Genomic DNA, 25,241 nt, shown 5'->3' on the forward strand with positions numbered 1-25,241 from the left:
TAATATAATTTTTTTTTATTAATGATCCAATTGTCTTGTCCATTCCCTATTTTTTTTTAAAATCTCTATTTTTAATTAGGATTGAGAGTCTCAAACTTGAAATGAACCTACATGTTCATATTTTTTTAATTTATATTATTATGGGGTAGAGGTGGGGATATGAGAAAAGATTATTCTTTATTCGTTTATTTTGAATTTTGAATACACACAAAAGAAATGATGCTATTAAATTATCTTCTATTGAACTAATTATTTTTTTATGAATGTTCTCATTATTTTTCCTCTTTTTTTCTCTCTTATTTTGCCATAAGTTTTAAAAAATTAAAATTTAAAATGATGGACAAGATCCAAGAAGAAGTTTAAGAGAGAGGAAATGAAGAGGAGGGAAATGTGATTTTACCATGGAATTCAAAATCAGGTCAATCTTACTAGAGCTCATATATTAAGTAATTTTAACGAATTAGGGCCTAAAATACACTTAAACTATGGAATTTAGTACAATATTGCTCCCTCATTTACCTAATGAGTGTGGACCGTTAGAAATAAGAGTATTTTTGAGCCAAAAAATTGACGATAAAAATATTTGGGAGCCGAAAATTAGACGAAGAATAATTTTATACCAATTCAAATAATTGAAAAACATTTTAGATCTCCTCCACGATATAAAATAAACGAAAGTATAGGGGTAGTATTGACCGGAAAGTTTTAACTAAAAACGGAAGCAAACTAGTACAATATAGTGTTTCAACTCAAACTCAAAACGCACATAATTCTCCTGGTTGGAAGAGTCGAATCACGAGCGTGTCAAGATGTGGTTGGATATTCACATTATCGGACTGTGGAAGTGCAACTACGTTTCAAAGATTGAGAAACAAGGACAAGCAAGCACTTAATTCGGCTATTGCTTTTTGTTTCAATTCACTTTTTTTTTCCTTATTTTTCCCTAAACGCAAACAGACCCTTTTTTCATCTCTCTCTCTCACAGTAAACCCTCAAAAAACTCAGTCAAATAGCTCAAAAGGTACAGTCTTTTTTTCTCTAATTCTTCTGTTTTCTTAAATTGCACTTTGTAATCCTTTTCTTGTTGTCTGAATCTTGAATTATTCTTTCTGTTTTCTTGATTCTGTAGATCCGTCTGCCTAAAATTTGTTAGTCTTTTCGCTATTAGGGTTTCTTTAAATCATGGGTGATTCTTGAATTATAAAGTTGAAAGATATACTTTTTTTCTTTTACTCAGATTCTGTAACCATGGATGAGCAAGAAGGGGTAAGTTCAGTCACTAGTATTTCAGAACCCACTGTGGGTGCTACTGTGCATGAAGGTGATGAAACCCTTTGTGAGGAACAGGCGGATGAGCCTTTTGATGAAGGAGATGGTGGGGAGATAATGGTAGAGGTGGTAGGTTCTGATGTGTTTGTTGATGGGGTCTGTGGTGATGGTGATGGTGGTGAATTGGGGCAGGAGGGTTCTGGAAAAGTAGACACTTTGGATGAGCATAGAGATTTTCGATCCGGTGAAGCTGGTCAAGAGGATTATGAGAATACTCAAAACGGGTTTGAAAGTGTACTTGAAGTTGCAGGGTCATCCAGGGATGTAGCAGTGGCAGCTGGCACTGAGATTGTTCCTGGCGTGCCGAGTGTAACGGCCTGTTCTGTTGTAGAGAAAGTCAGCCTCAGTGTTAGTGAGGAGGATGTTGAGGCTAATGCTGTCAGGAGCACTGAATCTGCTGCGCATGCTGATTTGGCTTCACTTGATGTTCCAGGGACATCCAGAGGTGTTTCTGAGACAGTGGACAATGAATCTGCTCTTAGGTTGCCGAGTGAAACAGCTGATAGAGTTCTAGAGCAAGTCAGCACTAGAATTAGAGAGGAGGAGGCTGATGGGAATGTTGTTAGGAGCACTGTATCAGTTGAAGGGAGTGCCGGATTGACATCGCAAAGACTGGGTCTTTCTGATGATGGGGTGTGGAATCCTGGAATTGAACCTCTGGTTGAATCTTCTTCGTTTGTGCCGCCAGACAATTTAAATCTTGAAACTGAAGTGGCTAGCAATCTGAGATTGGATTCTTATGAAAAAGATGAAAGTGCAGTCAGAGAGATAGTTGGCCAAGCTTGTGAAAAAGGTATTTCTAGTCATGCAAGGGATCAGATATCAGATCATCCTGCTGAAGGAGCTTTTGCAGGGGACAGTACTGCGGTACAAAAAACACATTCAGAAGTTGAAACCATGGAAACCAATGCCCATGATCAGGACAGAGATACCTTGGGGGACAAGGATGAGAATTTACATTCAGAAATTGAACCCATGGAAACAGATGTCCATGAACAGAGAGATGACTTGGGCAACGAGGATGAAGATTCACATCAGGACAGTGGGTTGGTACAGAAAAAGCATTCAGAAGCTGAAACCATGGAAACTGATGTTCATGATAAGGAGACAATTGGCTTGGGCAACAAGGATGAGAATTCACATCCTGATGTTGAACCCATGGAAACTGATGTCTATGATCAAGATGGTGGGTTGCTTAACAAGGATAAGAATAACAATTCAAATGCAGTGGTTGAACTCCCGGAGATAATTAACCATGATGATGATCAAATAATTAACCTGTGCCATCAGGTTCCTGCAGGTCATGATAATCTGGGTGTAGATATACCAGTGTCTCAAGATTCTGCTAGCAATTGTGCTGATGAAATGGTTTTTTTGAGACCAAACAGTGATATCCCTGAAGATAAGGGCGGAGAAATTAAAGTAGTTAGTGGTGATTCAAGAATATCAGCTGAGCACACCCCAGTTGCACATGATCACTCCTTAGGCATCAATGGTAACAATGTGCCATCGCACTCTGGGAAGCATGAACATAGCTTCAAGGGAAATTTGGCTGCAGAGAATGGGGTTATTGGTTCTTCCTGTGAAAAAGCAAACCATTCTGAGGATCAGGAATTAAAGGTTGATAACATGCATGAAGATAAAAGCAATTTTGTAGTATGTACACAGGCAGAAACTTCTGATATGGAAATCCAAATTAGCAATCATGAAGCGGTGTCTTTGGAGGGTAGTGAGGTCTCAAGTTGTAAAGTTCCAATATCCAGTGATAATGGGAGCTTAGGTGGTTCAGACGAGTTGCCAGATGTGCATCCTAAGGTAGCAGATGTTGTTAGTGAAGCTACTCATGATGATTTCCCGCTTCCTGTACAGGCTAGTGCTCATGATACCGGAAACCTTGATGAGATGGAAGTTGAGGGGGTTCGTCACGAGACAACTGGCCCTTTGACTTTTTCCATGAATGATGAAAGTCTGAATATAGTGGAGGTTGATGCCAGGTTGGAAAATGATGCAAGAATTGGACCCTTGGAAACCCCTTATGAACCATCTTGCCGAAGTGATGGAGCTAGTGTTGAAATGGACAAGGACAGGGATGCGCAGCTTGGAACTTCCACAGCAAGCTTAAGTTGCACTGTGGGTAAAAATATTTTGGAAGATGAAACAAGTGTGTCTCTCGAGACTATGATTAGCACCAGAGATATGAGTACTGGGGATGAAACAAACAAAGTAACACACTTGCTGCCAGAAGGTTTGGATGGTGACATGTCACTGCAGCATGTTGAGAATGAGAGCTTATTGCTTTTTGATAACTATGCTGGAAAAGAAGGTGATCCCCAGATGAGTGCAGTGTCATCTAAGGATGATGTTATGACTGAAAATCCAGAAGGAACTTCATTAGCATGTCCGGATACTTCCGAAACCTCAGATTCTAATGCTGTTAATGTGAAGTCCCCTTCTTTATTAAAAGAGAATGAATTTGAGGTTGAGGCTGAACACAAAGGGGAGGTCAAAGACACTGCTCTTAGAGAAGGTCCTGCTCAAGGTGATGATCTGACTCATGATACAAATAATGGTGCTGTTACAGGAATGCATTCAAATATTACCGAAGAATCTGAATCGTCTGTGAAGCAAGAGGGTGTAGTGGAGCATGTTAATATGCTTGCTTCTGAGATGGATCTTGATGCCGAGAATGCAGCAACTGCAGATAGAATATTAAATGAAGAGAACAACTCTAATTTAGAGGATGCTATACAATCTCAGGCTACTATAAATTCTGGTGCTGATGTCCCTCCTCCAGTTAGAGATCAAATTGTAGAAACATGTATTTCTGAAACCAGCAATACCAAGATGAATCAAGTCAATGAAGACCAGGACTCTTTCAAGGCAACCGAGGGTCTTGTTTTCCATGTTCATGCTCCAGAAATAATGAAGGTCACGGATGAGCAAGAGAAAGGCGAAGCTGAGAAGCTTTATCCTGGTACTGTGCAGGAATCTCCAGAGCAAGACAAAGGAACTGAAGAACTTGTATCCGAGACTAGCGACGCACTGATGTTGAATGAGAAGCGTGTGAGCTTGTTGAATATGCATCCTGGTTATCTCATTCCACCAGAAAATGAGGGTGAGTACTCTATTTCTGATTTAGTCTGGGGAAAGGTTAGAAGCCATCCATGGTGGCCTGGACAGATATTTGATCCTTCTGATGCTTCAGAAAAGGCCATCAAGTACCACAAGAAAGACGGCTTTTTGGTAGCTTATTTTGGAGATCGAACTTTTGCTTGGAATGATGCATCTGTGTTGAGGCCATTCTGTTCTCATTTCTCTCAGATTGAGAAGCAAAGTAATTCAGAAACATTTCAAAACGCTATAAGCAGTGCTTTAGAAGAGGTTTCAAGACGGGTTGAACTTGGCCTTGCTTGCTCATGCACGCCTGAAGAGTCCTATGATGAGATTTCATGTCAGATCGTGGACAACGCTGGGATTCGTGAAGAATCAAGCAAAAGATATGGAGTGGACAAATCAAGTGGAGTCACTTCCTTTGTACCTGATAAGCTCATGCACTATGTGAAAGCATTAGCCTTATCACCAACTTGTCGGGCTGATAGATTGGATCTCACTATTGCTCGAGCTCAGTTAGTTGCCTTTTGTCGCTTCAAGGGATATCGTCTGCCGCCACAATTCTTGTTGAGTGGAGAATTCCTAGAAAACGATGCCGACATTCCACATGTGGACAGTGCAATTGATTATAACGGTCATGCTTCGGAAGGCAGTGAGCAACATCCCGCCAGTAAAATCTCCGCTCGCAAACGTAAGCACAGTTCAAAAGATAGCTCGCAGAATAAACTGAAAGAGCGAAGCTTGTCAGAGCTGATGGATAATATGGAATGTGAGTATTCTCCAGATGGTGAGGATGATTTGGATGAAAAATCAGTCACTTCCAGCAAAAAGAGGAAGGCTGTTGATTCTCGTACTGATGGATCGGACAAGAAAACAAGTGCTTATGCTGCCAAAGTATCGACCAAAGCGTCTGTATCTCCTAAACCATCCTTCCGTATTGGTGAATGCATTCAAAGAGTGGCAAGCCAATTAACTCGCTCAGCCTCACTTCTGAAGGGAAACAGTGATCAAAGTGGGGCTGATGTTCAATTACAGGACTCTCCAAAGGGAAAAGTTGTGATACCAACTGAACTACCTTCTCCAAATGAGTTGCTCTCACAGCTTCGGTTGGTGGCAAGGGCTCCATTGAAAGGCTACGACTTCTTAAAAACCATCACTACTTTCTTTTCTGGTTTCAGAAATTCAGTTGCTGTGGGCCAGAATTCGCGCAGGCAGAATTTGTCAGTGGGAAGAGCTGGTGGTGGTCGTAAGAAAAGAGCTTCACAAACTGTAGCTGGTTTTGCTGAAGAATTTGAGTTCGATGATGTAAATGATTCTTATTGGACAGACAGGGTTGTACAAAACTGTGGGGAGGAGCAGCCATTGCAGAATAGTCGAAGTGGGGAACATCAGCTCACGGTTCAAGATCAAGTGAAATCCAATAAACCCGGTCGTAGGTCATATGCTAGAAAACGAAAATCCAGTGCCGATTATGACATGACACCAGGTGTTCCTCCTGAGGACATTGAGAAGAGGAAGCATGAGCCAGCAGAACTCATTTTAATTTTTTTGGAGGGTAGTCCTCTTCCATCTGAAATGAACCTTAATAAAATGTTTAGGCGGTTTGGGCCATTGAAGGAATTAGAAACTGAAGTTCATCAGGAGTCTTCTCGTGCTAGGGTAGTCTTTAAAAGGGGTTCTGACGCAGAGGTTGCTTATAGTAGTGTAGGAAAGTTCAACATCTTTGGGTCACGGCAAGTGACATATGAGCTCAGCTACACACCAGTTATCTCATTTAAGCCGATGCTCCTTACAATTACACCAGAACTGGAGGGAGCTATTTGATGCTACAGCTCCAAACTGATCACAACTTCAGGTAATTATTTGCGCATTATAGATGCACTTTTGAATGCTCATTTGTTTGATCTAATTTGCATAATCTGGCAAGAAACAACTTCATTGTGGTCTTCCCTCCCTCCTCGTCCCTAAAGGATGATTTTTTTTTGTGTTCTCTGTATATACCAAGTTCAGAAATTCTGAAGAAGCTATAGAGTTTTTACTCAAAAAGATATTTGTCGTACCCGTAAGAAGGGGAAAGTCTTTTCAGTAGCTAAATTTCATCCTCTGTCCTGAATTTTGGGTTATGGTATTTTCTCAAGGTGTAACGGCTACCTTGCCAAAAAAATTCTTGAATACTCCCTTTTTCAATTTTGTGTCTTTAGTTTAATTGGCTATTGAGTTTAAGAAGATTGTTGAATCTTGTGGCCTTAAACCAAAGATGTGTGTGATGTACAAATTTATCCTTTGAATATTGGGTTCTTAAACATGTCATGTCGTATGTGAAATTAAAGATTTACCAAGGTATAAAAAGTGACATTCTTTTTAAAGCAGTCTAAAAAGGAAAGGTAAGAAAAATTGAAATAGGGGTATTATTTTCACGAATGGAATTTCTTTTGATTATAATTTCTTCAAAATCTAACTACATGTGAATTTCAATTCCTTTTAATTAGTCATGTTGCTTCTTGATTCTTTATATTTTGGATGTTAGCTTCCTTTACGTGCTCAGGATCCTTTTGTCTGACTACTATTCTACTTTGTATCGTAGGTTAAACAAGACATGATCATGCAGACGGGGCCAACAGTAGCATCTTTCTTTTATTAGAAGAGAGTGGTTGCAGGACTAGAGGATGAACGCATCTTTTTGTAAAGAAAAAAACTTCATTTCTGTCTGTATTTTCTTCTCTCTTTCTATTTCCCAAGAGTTTTCTCTCCTGCTCCATTAGAAATGATATATGCATGATGCATTGATATCGTTCATGCTTCTGATCATCTTTCCAGTCCCCTCTTGATCTTTCTTGATAAATGAGCAAGTTTTGGGGAATCCAGGATAAAGTATGTTACAAAATCTTACAAGAAGCTTAATAAAAATTGAAATTTCACTAGTGGGATGCGCTTAAGAGAAGAAACAAAAAATTTGTGAAGCTCCATTTTCTGGTTAGGTGCCAATTTTCTCTATCTGGAACTTGTTGATACTAATTTATGGGGCATGACCAAAAACAAGAATTATATAAAATTGGCCGGGGCATGTCCTATTGCTTCAAATGCCATGATATTACGAACAGATACGAATATAAATGGAACTACCAAGTACATATGTTTGTAGGGTGTCAAATGGGGCGGTACTAATCACTCTTTTTGGAGCCTGCTTATGTTTATGCTTGCTCTGGAACGTATTTTACTTGTGATTCACTCGCTCAAGAATTAATATGAACTACGACCTCAAACTAACTTAACTCACACCACTCTTCAATAAATAACTGATGATATTATACATTATTTTACCTCCTGTATATATTCAAAATTTCAGCTATGCATTTTAACTTTCCATATGTTTCATTATCCACTAACCTTATTTAAAGTGGAACTTAATAAAGGAAAATATTTTATTTATAAACCTAAAAGTTTTAAATCTTACTACAAGATCTCTCTTGTTCTCTCTTTTCTATATATTTTGTGTATTTTTCTGTTTTTTTATATATTGAAAATAATCTAGTAACATCCCTATTTATATTAGTAAGAAACTAAATTAAACTATTACTAGAAAATCTATTTCTATATGAACTAGAACAAACAAATTCTAACTAGATATTAATTAAATAAATACCAAAAATAACAAATCCTAAACAACTTAAGATTTCTACTCCAACTTTGAATTATTATTCTAATATTCCCCCGTAATTCAAAATTGTACACTCTTGTATTTTTCTTCTTGTCATTGTTGTGTTGTATTGAAAAGTACTTTTCTTCAATCTGTAGTTTCATTCTTGTAGTTGTTGTTGTATTGGAGAACTTCTCTTCAATCATCAATTTATTTTTATTTTTTTTGGTTGTATTGGAACATTTTCTCTCTAACTTCCAAGTGATGCAATACATATATGTTGCCCCGTAGGTATAGCTTGCCCATCCCATAGGTACGGTCTACCCGACCAGTAGGCTCGGTCTAGTGTTAAAGCACTTTGTCTCCAACTTTCATTGATGCCCTTCCCATCGACTCTTTTTTTTTGTTTTGGTTGTTGGACCACGTTGTTTCCAACTCTCCTTGATTCCCTTCTAACCAATTTTTTTTTTTTACTTTCTCCAATATTTAATAAGAGAAAAGTTTTTCCTCTTGTGTCATATTTGCTTGCACTTCTGTAACTATGCAATCTTTTTGTAAGTCTTTTCTCCTAGCATATTTTTTTTCATACATATATCATTTTTCTGGCGTTTGTCATCATGATCATTGCCCAGACGGACGGCATATATGGGTCATAGCCGTTCGCGGGCAGCGTATACTTTTTAATTCTTTACCAGTATCGTAGAAGCTCTAATATCAATTTAAAGAAAAAATATTTTAAAAGTTCTTGAATCTTACTACAAGATCTTTCTTGTTCTCTCTTTTCTATCATATATACTAATTCTACCTATATTTTCAAATAATTACATATCATACCACTAATTAAGAGATTTCTTTCATATATTGAGAAAGATACATCTAAATACATGTATTTTTGCTACCATATATACTAAAAATAGGGTGAGAGGCGAGCGAGATAATCATGTATCTGGGATACATGCGAATTACACTAAATACATGTATCTGATATGATTTGCATGTAACTGGGATATCATGTACATAGGGAAATGGCGACCGAGATGAGAGTGAGGTGAGGGAGCCAAACGAGATTGATCTATGTTTTTCAGATATATGTGAATTCATTTGGATATAGTATATCTAAAATAAATTATATCTAATTTTGATCCATCATAAAATACATGTATCTAAACGTATAACTCCTGGATAGATTTGCGAAAGTCTCCCATAAAAGAATCAAATCCAAAAGTTACAAAAGCGAACCAATTAGCTCAAAGCTAAAAAAATCTGCTACTAAATTAATACAAAATGACCCGACTCCAAATGATTCGATCCAAATCCTCTCAATCCATCTGAAAAGGCTCAATTTGACATTCAAAGCGCCGCTCCTCTTTCCCTTTCTCTGAAGACTTGAAAATGTTGTCGGAATCGCCGTCTGCATTTGTTTCTCCTCTGGGTCATCTATGATCTGGAGGTGTGAAAGATGAATGGAGAAGTAACAACTTCAAGGTAAGTTGCCATGCCCGATTTTTCTTTTTTGTTCTTCCTTTTTAGTTTCTAACCAACTCCGTGTCTTTGTTTTTTCTCTAGGTGGTCGGAGAAAGTCCATCTCCTCGTGAATTCGATGATGGTAGCAGTTACGAGCCTTCAAATCTGAATGTAAGTCTCTCTTTGATCTGACCCCTTAAACTTCCTTCTCTTCTAGGTCTGAAACCTGTGCTGTGTTCTTCATTTTGAGCTGATGAAGATGTGTGCCTAGTGGTGACACCTCTCTTCCAGAGTTTCTAGATGGATTCCAAGATTCAAGCTCAAATGTGACTTCACGGGCCTTATTTTTTGGTGAGGTGAATTTTTGATAGCTAGTATAGGGTAGACTAGCTAAGATTTGCACAGTTGTAATACCTTGTAAGAGGCATACTTTCATGTGAATATAATTGTTTTGGTATGTCCTTTTCCTTTGCCTTGCTTCTCTGTAGTAGTGCATGATGATAGCTGTGTTTAATTTCCTCTTGTGTGGCATCTGCCAATGAAATGTACATCCTCATTATTGATTAATAGCTCTAGTTTTAATCCTTACTCTAGGAATTTGGGCTTTGTCCATGTTCTGGGAAGATCTTTAAAGGTATGGTAATGAACAATGTCCCCTTAGATCAATAATTGTGGTTTCTATGAAATCCGCATGTTGTTTTCCTTCCCTAATTTTTTTTTTATATTAGCTCTCAGTTCAAATATTAGATGTCTGCATTCCTCTATTCTCTCGGTTATCTCCCAAGGGGCATTCCACACGTCCCAATAGGAAGTTTCTTTGGCTCAATGAGTCTGTCTCCATTATCACATTCTGCCAGTTTTGCACTCAATAATATCTTAAAGCCTCCAAAATAGTTGTAGTTTCTGCTTTCATGTTAGTTGTCAGTCCAATGTCCTTTCCTTGTGCATACCTGATGTCGCCTTCACTGTCTCTGTAATAAAATTTATTTTAGTTCCGTCCTAGATTTTATTTGCTAGCACCTTTAGTGTTGCATTTCAGCATATTTTCTTTAGGCATCTCCCAGTTCACAAAATAGTAGTGTAGCTTGAAGTTATGATGTGAGGTATATTTATGCATTCAAACACTGTATTTTATTCATGATTTAGCTAAGTTTTGTTGTTATATTTTAAAAAAATACAAATTACTATTATATTTTTGTTATTTTCTTCCTTAAATAGTATACTTCCGTGTTTTGCCCTTTTTAACTACTCCCTTCGTTCACTTTTACTTGTTCATATTTGAACTTGACACACCTATTAAGAATACAATGATTGACATGACTATTTTACCACACTATCCTTAATAATTAATGTTTAGTATTAAGTCTTGAAAAATGATTTAGGAAATAAGTAATTAATATTAAGGGTAAAACATGAAAAAAAATAATTTTAGTTTCTTAATATGTTAAAAGTGATAAGTAAAAGTAAAAATCTCTATTGGAATAGTGATCAAGTAAAAGTGAACCGAGGGAGTTGTATGTTTCTCTTTCTCTTATATTAGAAGAGATGGTTTTGACATGTCTGTTTATTGTCTTTAAAATTTATTTCAATGACATTATAGTCATTTCAGCTCTTGCGTTTTGCATGTGAGCTAATGCGTCAAACGTCTAGAATAGCCACCGATTGATCTTCATCCAGAGTTTGTATCGCTTTATCCCTTTTTTTTTCCAATTCTTTTCAATCAGCTTCTTCCATGGGCCTAGCAGTATTCAGGTTGGTATCATCTCTTTGCCATTGCTCTTGTTTGTCAAACCTTGTATACCTATTTGTTCTCTCTTTCTTACATTTACGGTATGGCTGGAGTTTTTTTTGTTTGATTTATATCTTGAAGTTACTCAAAATCGTTGCTACCTTGTTGGTGAACAATCGATTTGGAAGTAAAGATTCTTGGTAAAGTTGCTCTTGAATTTTATTTTTAGCTTGGGTTTTATATTTTTGCTTCTGTCCTTCAATTTAGAGTTGGTCAAAATTAATGAGTTGTCTTGGTTCTTACAATTTTCTCTATGTTTGCAAGTCGTATGTTTTTCTCACCTATATGTCATAGGGTACTCATGTTGTCAACGATTTGAACCAGCAAATAATTTAGTAGCCCCATCTGTAGTTCTTGTTGGAATGCTTATTCCCTTTGTTAGTGCAATTTTGAAGTCACGTGGTGACTTAAATTTATGATTTGATAAACAGGTAAAGTTGCTTTGAATTACCATACACTTTGGCATGATTCAATGATGAGTTAAGCTTTCTTTGCTTGAAAATTCAAGATTGAGCATTCAGTCTCTTAGAATAATAGTAGCAGGTTCATATAGTTTTTCATTTTCTCTATGAATGTTTTTGACAGAGTTTTCTTTGTTATCCGAGCTTTAAGGGGTCGTTTGGTAGGAAGTATTATGAGAAATAGTCCATGTATTATGTATGGTATTATTTAGTACTATGGTAGGAATTTTGGGTCCATGGATTAGTTATACACCCTACATGGTATTAGATGAGGGATAACTAATACCTTCCATTTGGTGGTATTAGTAATGCATGAGTTTAATACCATGAGATTAAGCTATGTAAAGACAAAAATACCCCTCAAATCTTTTTAATTATTTTATTTATTTTCTTGATATTTTGTTTTATATTCGTACTAGTAAATTTATTTAATTAGCCTACAAATTTTATTATTTAGAGAGAGTTGTTTGTTGCTAAATAAATCAAATACAAATCAATACAATATTTGAAATGTGAGTTCTTTAACATTTACTAATTGAAAAGGCAAGTATATCACCACATGACGTTTGTGATTTTAATTGAATGTATTATTTGTTAATATATAAGTGGTTTTTTAATTATTTGTATTTTGAAAAATTTATAAAATTGCATACATATTAAAACTGCAATTTGCAACTTTTATGTGTAAATGTAGATGGTTTATTCGATTGTACAATCGTTTAACGTTTTTTTGGTTTAGAAAGTAGATGATCTCTCTTTTTTAAATTGATGTTTTGTTAGTGATCAACTTTAAGATGACAATTATTTACTCTCAAATAATCCAAATGAGAAAATAACAAACATGACAACAAAATTGTTTTTCTCCGATTTAGTTAGAAGACCAGAAAAAATAATAATCTAATTTGGCATTTATCTATCTTGATTCAATTATATAAAATAGAAAATCTCATAAGAATTCAAGGGTATAATTGGAAAGAAGCTTTTTGTAGAGTTTTAATCTAAACACTAGATTAGGTGGGAAGCAGTGAATCAAACACTTGATAAAAAATAATTTTTGCATTACTAATTCTTACATTACTAATTCCTGCATTATTAATCTTTGTACTAAATGACCCTTAAGAATACAAAATCTGTGAAATAATAAAAAAAATTCAATCTAAATGTTCATTTTCTCGTCTTTTTGACTGATTGTGTATAAATTGCATACTTTGCATTAATTTCAAGCCGTGATTTGACGCAGTTTTTAATTTAGGAGGACTGGAGTAGCTATCTCAATGCACATTATGATCTACCGACAACACTAGAGAGACTCTGAAAAGAACCCAATTGGATTTCAAAGAATCCAAAATTTAACCTATTTTAACATAGATATTGAATTCATGCTTCTTAAAAGAAAACAAAAATTTCCAACTTTGAACACATTTTTTTTTTGTTTCCTTCGAAACTTATTATTTTATTAGTCATAAATATTAGAATAGAAATAAGTATATACAATCTTATTTAGAATAGGAATATGAATAGTAGTAGAAATAAAAATTATAAAATGGTAAATAATTATATTGTAGTGTCTATAAATAGAGTCTTTATATAATAATGTAGACACGACAATTCAATAAATTCTTCTTCTATATTTCTCACATGGTATCAGAGCCTGTATGATTTTGATAGAGATCAAAGAGCTTTTGCTGCCAGCGGACGGCTATTACCCATATATGTTGTCCGTCTGACCAATGATTATGTTAGCAAAAATCGAGTCACCATGTATCTTTTCGGTGACTATTTTCTCATGTCTAATTTGTGTAGCATTGTGCCATTTTTTCGGTGACTACTTTCTCATATTCGATTTGCATAGCATCGTGCCATCTTTCCGGTGACTACTTTCTCATATCCAATTTACGTAGAATCGCGTCATCTTTCGGTGATTACTTTCTCATATCCAATTTGTGTAGCACAGTGCATTTTTTCGGTGACTATTTTTTTCATATCTTATTTGCATAGCACCGTGTATCTCTCCGGAGTACTTCTCATATTTAATTTAAGTAGTATTGTGGATTTTTTCGAACTACTTTCTCATACCTGAGTTGCATAGCACCATGTGTCTTTTCGATGACTCTTCACATTTGATTTGCGTAGTTCCATTTGTCTTTCCGGTGACTTCTCAAATCTGATTTGCATTGGGTTGAGCCATTATTCTGACCCTACCTATATAATTCTCTTTTTCAGTAGGGTTGTGCCATCATTTCGGCCTCAGTGTATGCAATATCTCTTAATTTTTTTTAAAAATTACTACAAAGTATTTATACTAAATATTTTTTATTATAAATTTTTAAAAATATACTATGATTAATATTTATTACCAGTAATTTATATCAAATATATTTTCGTGGTATAAAGTATTTTTTATAAATCTAAAATACAGAGGTATAAATTATTTTATTGTAGGTATAATTTAAACTTCGTACTTTTAAGATTAAGGTATAAAATATTTTAGAGTAAGGTGTAAAGTATTACATATACCTGAAATAATATTATATATACCTGGTGTTATATTATATTAGATATAGGAGGGTGTGGATGACCCATATTAGGGTAGAAGGCTAGTACATAGTCTCGTTATTCTTTCGTTATTCTTTGCGATTTTTAGAATATGCCTCCACGAAGATACCCCGTTAGAAGGAACGTGGTTGAAGTGGAGCAACAAGCTCTGAATGACCCTCTGAATGATCAAGTTTCCAATGCCGAGTTCCGAGCGGCCTTTCAAGTACTTGCTCAAGCCGTTACAGCTCAAGTTAACCGTGAGGTGGTTGCTCTTGTGAACCCAAAAGTTGGTACGGTGACGACAAGAGTTCGTGATTTCATAAGGATAAATCTGCTGGAGTTTTAGAATTCTAAAGTTGATGAGCATTCATAAGAGTTTGTTGATAACATCCATAAGATTGTTGAGATCATGGGGATAAGCCCGGTTAAAAGGGCAGAGTTGGCTACGTACCAATTGAGGGGTGTTGCTCAAATTTGATTTGATCAATGGAAAGTCAAAGGCGAAACTCGTGACTTGAGATGAGTTCAAGGGGGTGTTTCTTAATCGCTTTTTCCCACTAGAGTTGAGGAAGGCCAAAGTGCAAGAGTTCATCAACCTTAAGCAAAATGGTAGGACTATGACATGAGTGTGTTGTATCGTCCGGACAAAGCTAATGTAGTTGTCGATGCACTAAGTAGGTTGTCCATGAGTAGTATTGCACAGGTTGAGAAAGGTAAGAAAGAATTGATCAAAGATGTTCATAGATTGACACATTTAGGTGTGCGTTTAGTTGATTCTAATGATGGAGGTATTCTTGTGCATAATGGTTTGGAATCCTCTCTTGTAGCAGATGTTAAGGCCAAACAAGACCATGACCCCGTTTTAGTTGAGCTAAAGAAGTTGGTTGCTGAAAAAGCCATTGAGACTTTCTCTCAAGGGGGATATGGGGTCCTACGTTACCAAGGCCGGTTGTGTATATCTAATGTTGATGGATTAAGAGAGTTGATATTAAATGAGGCCCATAGTTTCCACTATTCGATTCATTTGGATTCCACCAAGATGTATCATGATTTGAGGAAAGTATATTGGTGGAATGACATGAAGAAGGACATAGCGGAGTTTGTAGTTACATGTCCAAATTGCCAATAAGTTAAAGTTGAACATCAAAGACCGGAAGGTCTAGCCCAAAAAATTGAAATTCCTACTTGGAAGTGTAAAGATGTGAATATGAATTTTGTAACAGGTTTGCCTCGTGCTAAGAAGCAATATGATTCCATTTGGGTTGTTGTATACTGGATGACTAAGTCTACTCATTTTCTACTGGTTAAGACTTCCTATGGTGCCGAAGATTATGCTAAGTTGTATGTTCTTGAGTTGGTAAGACTTCATGGTGTTCCCTTATCCATCATATCGGATCGAGGTACAAAATTCACTTCACACTTTTGGAGGTTGTTTCAAAAGGGTCTCGGTACAAAGGTTAAGTATAATACTACTTTCCATCCTTAAACCGATGGTCAAGCCGAAAGAACGATCCAAACTTTGAGGATATGTTAAGGGCGTGTGTTATTGATTTTAAATGAACTTGGGATGAACATTTGTCATTCACTGAGTTTGCCTATAATAATAGTTTTCACTCTAGCATCCAAATAACTCTTTTTAAAGCATTTTATGGGAGGAGATGCAGATCCCAGTGGGATGGTTTGAAGTGGGAAATATGGCCTTGATTGGTCCAGATTTGGTGATAGATGCTATGGAGAAGGTAAGACTCATAAGGGAGAGATTGAAGATGGCTTAAAGTTGTCAAAAGTCCTATTTCAATGTTAGGAAAAGAGAGCTTGAATTTGAGGTGGATGATTGGGTCTACTTGAAGGTTTTGCCCATGAAGGGTGTAATGCATTTTGCTAAGAAAGGAAAATTGAGTCCTAGATACATTGGACCTTACAAGATATTGAGACGTGTTGACAAGGTGGCTTATGAGTTAGATTTGCCACTTGAGTTAGTTATGGTTCACCTGGTGTTTCATATGTCTGTGTTGAGAAAATTTATGGGTGACCCAAATTCCATTGTACCATTGAAAAATGTAAGTGTTGAGGAGAACTTGACTTATGAATAAGTTCTGGTGGAAATCTTAGATTGGCGAGTTAAGAAGTTAAGGAACAAAGAAGTTGTGTCCATCAAAGTGTTATGGAGGAATCAACAAGTAGAAAGTGTTATTGGGAGGTGGAGGCGGATATGACGAAACGATACCCGTACCTCTTTCCCTCTACTCAAGCTTAAGTAGTAAGTTGTTCTTATTCAAAGCTAATTGAACTCTTACGTATTCAGTTCTTCCTATGTCATTCATATGCATGCATGCTCATGAAAAAATGATTTTTAAGTCTCGATTTTATGTTAAGTTGAAGTTTTCATGTTTCATGCATTTTAAGATTCATCGTATTCATGTTGGGTTGCTATTCCTCTTTTCGTATCATTCCTATGATAAGTTAATCTCATTCGAGGACGAATGATTCCAAGGAGGAGATATTGTAAGACCCCAAAAGTCAGAGAGCTGGAACCCAAAAGAAATCCTCTAAATTTTGATTGACTTCTGCCTTAAGAGCCAATCTACGACTCGTAGATAGTCCTACAACTCATAAGAACAAGTCGTGGAGTGACCCCTTGAACAAAGTAAGATGTTGCCCTCAGGAGAGGTTTTATGATTCAATAGGATAAGTTTCATCCTGTTCACGTGTCGTAGGAACCCCTTTTAAACCAAAGTTCAGAGGCTTTGTTCAGAGATCCCTCTAGGACAAGTCTATGACTTGTCAAGACGGGTCGTAGAAGTTGTTATGGGTCGTAAGAACGACTCATGATGAAACTTCAGAGACCCTTTGGATTTGTAGGTTTTTGGAACTGTAGGACGGGCCCTAAGGATGACTCGTAGACAAGTTGACTGGCCGTTGGAATGACCTGTTCTCAAACTTTAGACTTGAATTTTCAAGATTTTCATTAGACCTATAGGGCGATTCATTTAGACAACTCGTTATTCCTTCAACGACTCGTAGATAGGGTCTAGTAAGGTCGATTTTCAGATTTAATGAAGGGAAATTATGTCTTTTCCCAAGTTCAGTTCAATGAATCTAGACACAATTTGCGCCAAGTTCAACCCTATAAGTACCCAATCCTTTGAAATTCTCTCATTCACAAGACATTCTTCTAAAAGTTTCCAAGGCAAGAGCTCTCAAAGTCTCTCAAGGTTTCTCTCCAAATTCAAGCTAGGTTCCAAATTTCTTCAGGGTTCTTCTTCAATTCTTAAGCGAATGCACTCAAGGTATGTGGGGGATTGATCCATGGGTTCCTTTCACCCACGGAGTCCCAAAGTTTTATCAAGTTTTTCTTCAATTTTCAATTGATTATAAACCCTAATTTTGATGAATTGCATTAGGCTATTTTAATTTCGTTTTGAATTGTTATTAATGATTATTCTAAGCATGTTTCTACATGAATTGCATGATTTTAAGTTGAATTATGAATGCCCATACATAAAGCTATTTTCAAGTTATGATTATGGAGTTAAAGATGATTTCCATGAGTTGATTATGAGTTCAAGCAAAGTTTTCATGATTTAAAGTTGAGATTTATGATTTATGATGATGATCAAAGTTAAGATCAAAGAAGTTATGAATGATGATTCAAAGATGTTTTAAGCAAGTTAAAGATAGGGTAACTTAAGGCCCTAAAGATGTTTTATGAATAAAGATATGTAATGATGGAAGGTCTATACCCACATTACATGAGACAAAGTTAAGGAACTATTCTATAATTATCTTCTTATGAAGAGTGGACGGGTAGTAGATATGGCCCCTCCCACATGATGTTGACTTTATATCTTATGGTTTGTCTATTCCGTTGAGAGTTTCCCTAGCACCGAGTGGAGCTTGGGATAGACATTCTCTCACGTGGTAAAGGAAAGAGTCCAATGGTAGGATCCTATTATCCCAGAACTACGTGCCACCGTAGGATAAAAGATCACCCATAGAAAAGGCTTGATTCCTTTGAGGGTCACCCATAGAAGAGGCTTGATTCCTTTGAGGGTCATCCGTAGTTGAGGCTTGATCCTTCTTGTAGCTTAGTGGATCCACTTAGGCATATAGGAGTCTACCTTGGAAAGTAGTCTCTCCCTTTCTTCCGATGTATGGGTAACCATTGGGACTCCATGTTATAGCTTACATGGTTTATGTCGGTTAACAGTTTCTCTCACAAAGGTAAAAAGTCGCTCTCACAAATGTTTAAGGTATTTCTTACTATGATTACTAATATCTTTCATATGTCCATGATCTATCATAAGGTTAAAGGTCTTATCCCACACAAATTGAAGTTAAGCAATGAGTTGTATGCTAAAGATTTATGATATGCATTGACCATGAGTTTCATATATTTTCAAATATTTTAAAGCCTTACTCATGTTCATTATGGTTGGTCATGCATTTTAGGACATATTGATTATGTTATTTTACTTGTTAATGTATACCTCACATAGTTAGTACATTCAAACGTACTAATGCATATTTTGCCTACATTGTCTCATAATGTAGGGATGGATGATACTCACGACCATCCTATTCGTGGCTAGAGATTTCCCTAGATTCTAAGGAAGTTGGTGAGTCCTCATTCTATCAAGGACATGACTTTTATTAATGTTGCTATTACTTTGACCTTTCTTCTATTGTTAGGGTGATCTAGGAGCTTGTCCTAAACCCCATCAAGGATTAGACTAGAGACATGTTTAGACAGCTTATGATGTAGTCCGGTTTGGATGTCTATGTAGTTGATTTTCCTTAGTCCCATTCCCTTGTGATGACTACTTCTGCTTATATCGTAGTGTATTTCTTTACCTTATGTATGCGATGTATGCTAAGATGGCTTTTCGTTGGGGTCCCTCGCATCTCGATCTCCGTGTGCGATTTGGCCCTAGGTTGGGTTGTGATAATACCGCTTCATACTGAACCTTGCTTCAACACTTATGCCATTGAAGCACGCATCTTTAAGGTGTTTCGCCTCAACACCTTGAGACATTGTTATACCGCTTCGCAACACTTCACCGCTTTAAGTGACAAAGCAGTCGCTAACCGGAACACTACTTCTAGTATAAGAAAAGCTGACAAAAACAACAAATAAGGTAAGAAACTGAAATTATTAGATATTTAGGTACGTTTCAAGTCTAATGTAGCTTATTCTACTTAAATACTATAGCAGCACATGCAATTGAATTTTTAGTTGGATGCTATGTAAGGTGGGGCAGTTTGGTTGTGAAATCATATGAGTTTCCATTAGCATCAACTTCAGCACTTTCTGATCCTAGAATGCATAGCAAAAAGAAATGCTAATCTTCTCTTTTTCAAGCTTTTTATATTATAGTTGAAACAAACTGCTCGAACTGCACCTTTGCATGCTTGACCACTTCCCCATCCCACCAATACAAATCTTTGAGGATTGTTTCTTTTTTCTTCGACGAACATAAAAGCAAATAATGTAAATTTACTTTAATAAAATATTGTAATTACCTTGAGGGTCATTTTTGAAAATTCTAGAGAAATTACTATTTTACCGCTCTCGTTAATTTCCTCGGGTGTTAATTGATCTGTTTATGTGGCTGGTTTCATAAATTCTTAAAAAGGTTGTTATTTGAGTGAATTTTTGAGTTTTAAGTAGCTCAAAAGTGGTTTTCGGTACCAACCAGATGTACGGATCTTATAATGAGATTTTGTCGATTCCATCAACTTCGAAATGTGGAAATTGATCTAGGAGTGTTGTTGGAATTAAATTTGAGATTGATACATGGATTTGAGGTCTTAAGTTGGAAAGTTTATTTTTAAATGAACCAAGTTTGACTTTGGTCAACATTTCGAGTTTGGAGACTCAAATTAGATTTCTAATAATTCCGTTGATTTCAGTTGGTGATTTTAGGCCTAAGAGAGGATTCGTTATATTTTTATGAAGTTCTGAGGGCATTTTGACCTTTTTGAGGTTCAAGTTAGTTTAGCTGCGATTTAGCGAGTTACGGGCTAGGGAGACCTCAAATTCAAATGCTAATGGTTATATTGAGTCTGGAGCGTCGAATTTAGTAGGAGTGCATATATGGTTTGTGTGTTCGGGATTCTAATTGAATCCTAAGGGTCCGATCGGAGACTTTGAGTTTGGGTTTCAGTTGGTTTCTGGTGTAGGTCATTTAACTCATCACGATGGCGACCATGAGAGTTAGTGACTCGTGATCGTGAATGGTTATTTGTTGCCAGAACAATGAAATATCGGGGGAAACCCCATTTCCTCCATTTTTGAGTTTTTGGATCTTGGGAGGCGATTTGAGAAGCGGTTTTCGGGGAAAATTGTTAGGTAAGTGAATTTTGACCTAAAACCTTCCATTTCCATTAATTATATAGTGATTTTAACTCATAAGTTTTAGTTTCAAACTCCAATTTTTTTGGTTTCTTTCCTAATCTGAATTTAAGGAAAATAGTGATTCTTATGAGTTTTTCAAGTATGAGTTCCTTCTTAATAGTAGAATGTGATTTTACAATGAAATTCCAAATTTACCCCTTTTCCAAAATCAGTTAATTTCAGACTATTTTACCCTCGATTTCAAAACCTATCAATTTGGGTGTCATTGGACTCCTTGTGATGTGTATATTTCATTGTTGATAGTGTGTTATCATTTTGGGTGTTGAATTCAAGTTTGTTCGTCCAATAAAAGTGTCCGAGTGAGGTTTCGGCAATTGAGGTAGGTTTGACTATTCTTCTTTAAGACTGGATGGGGGTAATTAGTCATTCTTATGTTATATACTTTGGGATGAGGTTGTAGTATAAATTGAGACTATTTATTTACATTGTGATGCCCGTTTGGGGGCCTATTTGTGTTGTGTAGCCCATGTGGGGGCTTATTTGCTACCTTATCTATTTTGAGATTATGTAATTCATGGTTGCATGTGAGAGAGGTGTGATGAGACTATTTGACTTGAATTGCCCACTTGAGAGCTTGAGTTGGATTTTTGAGTATACTTGAGTACTAAAACATTTTCTAAAAGGGGTGAACACTTCTTTTGATCTATTTCCTTTCCATTGCTATATATTGAGGGTGAATATCATGTTTAGATTGAGTTGAGAGAACTTGAACCTTGCATATCCATGATTAGAATATTGCTTTCATGCCATATATATTGTGATGCATTCATCCTCATTCATTAAAACATTGATCATGGGAAGTTGAGAACTGTGAAAATCAATTTGAGAAAGAAAATATGGCACCTTTTGATACTTGACCACGGGTTAGGTGGAAAGTTGATGAGATTTTGAGACGTGATACAACATATGGATTGTGAGTCCCCCATGGGTCCTGGTCTAGAAGCCTTAGCTCGATAGGTGTATATGACAGGTTGTACGATAACATTGATTCCATCGTACCACCATATAAATGCATCATCATATTGCAATACATTGCATTGACATCTATGATACTTGACTTTGTTGCTTAACTGTGATACAAATTGTACCTATGTGTTTACTTTAATCACTCCATTCTATATAAATTGGCGTCACTGTAGTCGGAGTGAGACTTTTCTGTATGTAGGTGGAAGCGTTCCTTAGTTTATATCATAGGTTTAATTAATTCCTTATACTCACCCGGCTTAACCTACTGAGTATATGTGTATTGTACTCACCTCCTACTTATGTGTCCTTTTTGATACAAACCCTAGTCAGGGTATCTCGCATGGAGTCTAATTTTCTTGCGGATATCTCATTATCAGATCAGTGGCGAGACTTTGGGATCCGGATCGCCACTAGTTCTATCCTTCATCTCAGTTTTTATGTTTATTCAGATACTCATGTTCTATTATCTGACTCAAAATGTGTATTAGGTGCTCTTTTTACTTATTACACCAAGTTATGAGAATATTTTCTTTGATATTTTTTTTCTGCTTAATTTGTGGCCTGATTTCCCCTTTAGAAGTCTCGTATGTGTTTTACAGTTTAGGCTTACACATCGGGTAGGGTTTGGGATGTATGTCATCATGACCTTGATTTTTTGATTTTGACAATTAGTATCAGAGCGCTAGGTTCGTCAGTCTCATAAGTTAAAAAGCAGGGTCTTGTAGAGTCTTGAGACCTTTTGTGCGAGTTATTCATATCAAGTGTTGTATACCTCTAATCTATTTCTTTTGCACAAATGGTGAGGACTAGAGCCAGATATACCAAGAGTGAGGCTGCACCTGTTGCATGGGCCCTCGTTCACGGGAGAGAAAGAGTATGCAGCGGAGTCAATGGACAAGGCTGAGTGAGGGGAGAAGCAACTGCTCGTGGATGAGATAGAGTGCCATCACCTTATCCTATGTATGAGCACAAAGATGATTATGAGCAACAAATTGAGGAGCAGAGACCATCCCAACTTCCTGCGGTTCTTGACAGTGCTCCACTACTTCAGGAGTTACTAGTTAGACTATTGGCTAGATTGGATGGTGCTCCTACGACTGGTGTTCTTTTTAGGTACTTCAGACTCTCCTATCGCAGTTGGTACTACACCACCAATTCAGGGGCCTAGTGTTGAATTTCAGACTCTAGGTTCTTCAGTGCCTTTTATCATTCCTCTGAGATTTGTAAATTCGCCAGTTTCTGCTAATGCTGCTATATCAGTAGCTGAGCAGAAGAGCTTTGAGAGGTTTGTTCAGTTGGCACCTCCTAACTTTGATGGTACGACCACAAAGAAGACCTATGACTTTCTAACTGAGTGTTAGGATAAGTTGTTCAACTTGGGTATCCTAGAGGCATATTGAGTAGCTTACACTTCATATCAGTTTACAAGGTGGCCAAGGAGTGGTGGAGATCGTCTATTGCTCGTAGGCCTGCTGTTTCCCCTCTAATGAGTTGGGAGAAAATTTCAGAGGTGATTCTTGAGAGGTTCGTACCTTATAGCCTCTGTGATCAACACAGGGACAAGTTTGATAGATTGGAGCAGGGCTTCCTATTTGTATGTGCGTACGAGGCCCACTTCCATGAGATTTCTCGTTATGCTATGTCAAGTATTTCGACGGAGTTTGAATGGATTCGCAAGCTGGTGAAGGGATTCGCCAGTTTTCTTAAGAAGGCTACAACCTCCCTTGTGCTATCGGGTGGTACCTTTCATAGTATTATTGACCATGCCAAGATGATAGAGAGTATCAAATGTGATAGACATGGTGGGGCCAAGAGGTTTCGTAGGCAAGGGCAGTTCGATGGTCATTCCTCCAGAGGTAGAGAGTCCTCGGGTCCAAGCAACCATGGTTATTAGAGCAGACCAGTTCAGGCTGCTATTTAGGGGACAGATGGTACAGGTAGAGCCAGATCAGGTCAGACTGGTTATTGTGGTTCTTTGGGCTCCGAAGGACGTGTTGATACTTCTAGTTATTCTCCATGAGGTTCAGGTCCTCGAGGCTGTTATGCGTGTGATGAGTTCATGCAAAAGGCCCAAGATTTCCTCAAACATACTCCTTAAACTAGATGGCCCAGGACACCGACTGTTCGGTCTACCCCTGCTCTAGCTATTCGAGGTGCTTCATAGGGTACTAGAGGTGGCACCAATGGTGGAACTAGAAATGGCACTCATGGTGGTTAGCAGTCTAGAGGTGACCTTCAGCCATGCTAGGCTATATCGGGTAGATTTGAGGTAGAGGCCTCTGACGTAGTTATTACATGTATTATTCTGGTTTGCCACCATTCTGCTTCAGTACTATTTGATCCAGGCCCTATCTATTCTTATATGCCGACCTATTTTAATGTGAGTAGTGATTATGTATGTGAGCCCTTTGTTGTACCTATTACTATTTATACTCCGGTAGGGTGAGTCCTTAGTGATGGATCAGGTATACCAGGGGTGCATGGTGATATTTTTAGGTAGAGAGTCCCGTGCAGACTTGATTTTATTAGACATGCTTGATTTTGATGGGATATTGGATATGTAATGGTTATTTCCCTATCATGCTATTTTAGATTTATGCAAAGACCATGACTTTAGTCTATCTTGGTTTGCCTAGCTTGGTGTGAGAAAGTAATTCGAGTTTGTATCCTAAGGAGGTGATATCTTATATTTGTGCGCGTCGTATGTTGGATAAGGGTTGCTTATCGTAATTGGATCATATATGTGATCTCACTAAGGAGTCATCTCCTTTAGAGACTACGAGGGTGGTGAGAGATTTTATGGATGTATTTCCTACAGACTTGGCGGGTGTTCCTCTTGACCGTGGTATCAATTTGGTGATTAATTTGGAGCTGGGCACTAATCCCATCTTAATTTCTCCTTATCGGATGGCTCCGATAGAGTTGAAGGAGTTGAATGAACAATTGGAAGATTTATTAAAGAAGGGGTTTATTCAACCTAGTGTATCACCATGGGGTGTACCGATCTTATTTGTGAAGAAAAAGGATGATACTATGCAAATGTGTATCGACTATCGACAGTTGAACAAAGTCACCATCAAGAACAAATATCCTCTTCATCATATAGATGATTTATTTGATTAGCTTTAGGGTGCATCAGTGTTCTCTAAGATTAATTTGAGGTCGGGTTACCATCAATTGAGAGTTCAAGAATCTAATATCCCGAAGACCGCATTTAGGACTCATTAGTTTGTGGTTATGTCCTTTGGGTTGACTAATGCCCCGGCTGCTTTTATGGAATTGATGAACTAGATATTTCGTCCTTATTTGAGCTCATTTGTGATTGTGTTTATCGATGATATCTTGGTTTATTCCAAGAATAAGGCTAATCATGTTAGTCATTTGAGGACCGTACTTTAGAGATTGAGAAAGGAGAAGTTGTATGCAAAATTTTCCAAATATGAGATTTGGCTCGAGTTTGTGACATTCTTGGGTCATGCAGTGACCAAGGATGGTATTATGATCGGTCTGGCCAAGGTTGCAGCTATT

The 25,241-nt window shown here is 37.1% G+C and overlaps 1 protein-coding gene and 1 long non-coding RNA gene across 2 annotated transcripts; both read left to right on the forward strand.

Moving 5' to 3' along the window:
* Nucleotides 1–764: 764 nt before the first annotated feature.
* On the forward strand, nucleotides 765–7,361 carry LOC129881804 (uncharacterized). The gene is made up of 3 exons (XM_055955947.1): nucleotides 765–1,021; nucleotides 1,238–6,295; nucleotides 7,025–7,361. Exon 2 carries the CDS (start codon nucleotides 1,249–1,251, stop codon nucleotides 6,262–6,264), a length of 5,016 nt encoding a protein of 1,671 aa, XP_055811922.1. The 5' UTR covers nucleotides 765–1,021; nucleotides 1,238–1,248; the 3' UTR covers nucleotides 6,265–6,295; nucleotides 7,025–7,361.
* A 1,914-nt stretch (nucleotides 7,362–9,275) lies between these two features.
* LOC129887938 (uncharacterized) lies at nucleotides 9,276–10,123 on the forward strand. Its single transcript, XR_008766517.1, has 2 exons — nucleotides 9,276–9,562; nucleotides 9,644–10,123. It is a non-coding gene; the product is annotated as an uncharacterized LOC129887938 (long non-coding RNA).
* Nucleotides 10,124–25,241: the final 15,118 nt, after the last annotated feature.

The sequence above is a fragment of the Solanum dulcamara genome, chromosome 1 (genome assembly GCF_947179165.1).
Source record: "Solanum dulcamara chromosome 1, daSolDulc1.2, whole genome shotgun sequence".
Lineage (NCBI taxonomy): Eukaryota > Viridiplantae > Streptophyta > Magnoliopsida > Solanales > Solanaceae > Solanum > Solanum dulcamara.

Bases quoted from the DNA above. Each gene is read 5' to 3' on its own strand.
- LOC129881804 (XM_055955947.1), top strand. From the start codon at position 1,249: ATGGATGAGCAAGAAGGGGTAAGTTCAGTCACTAGTATTTCAGAACCC.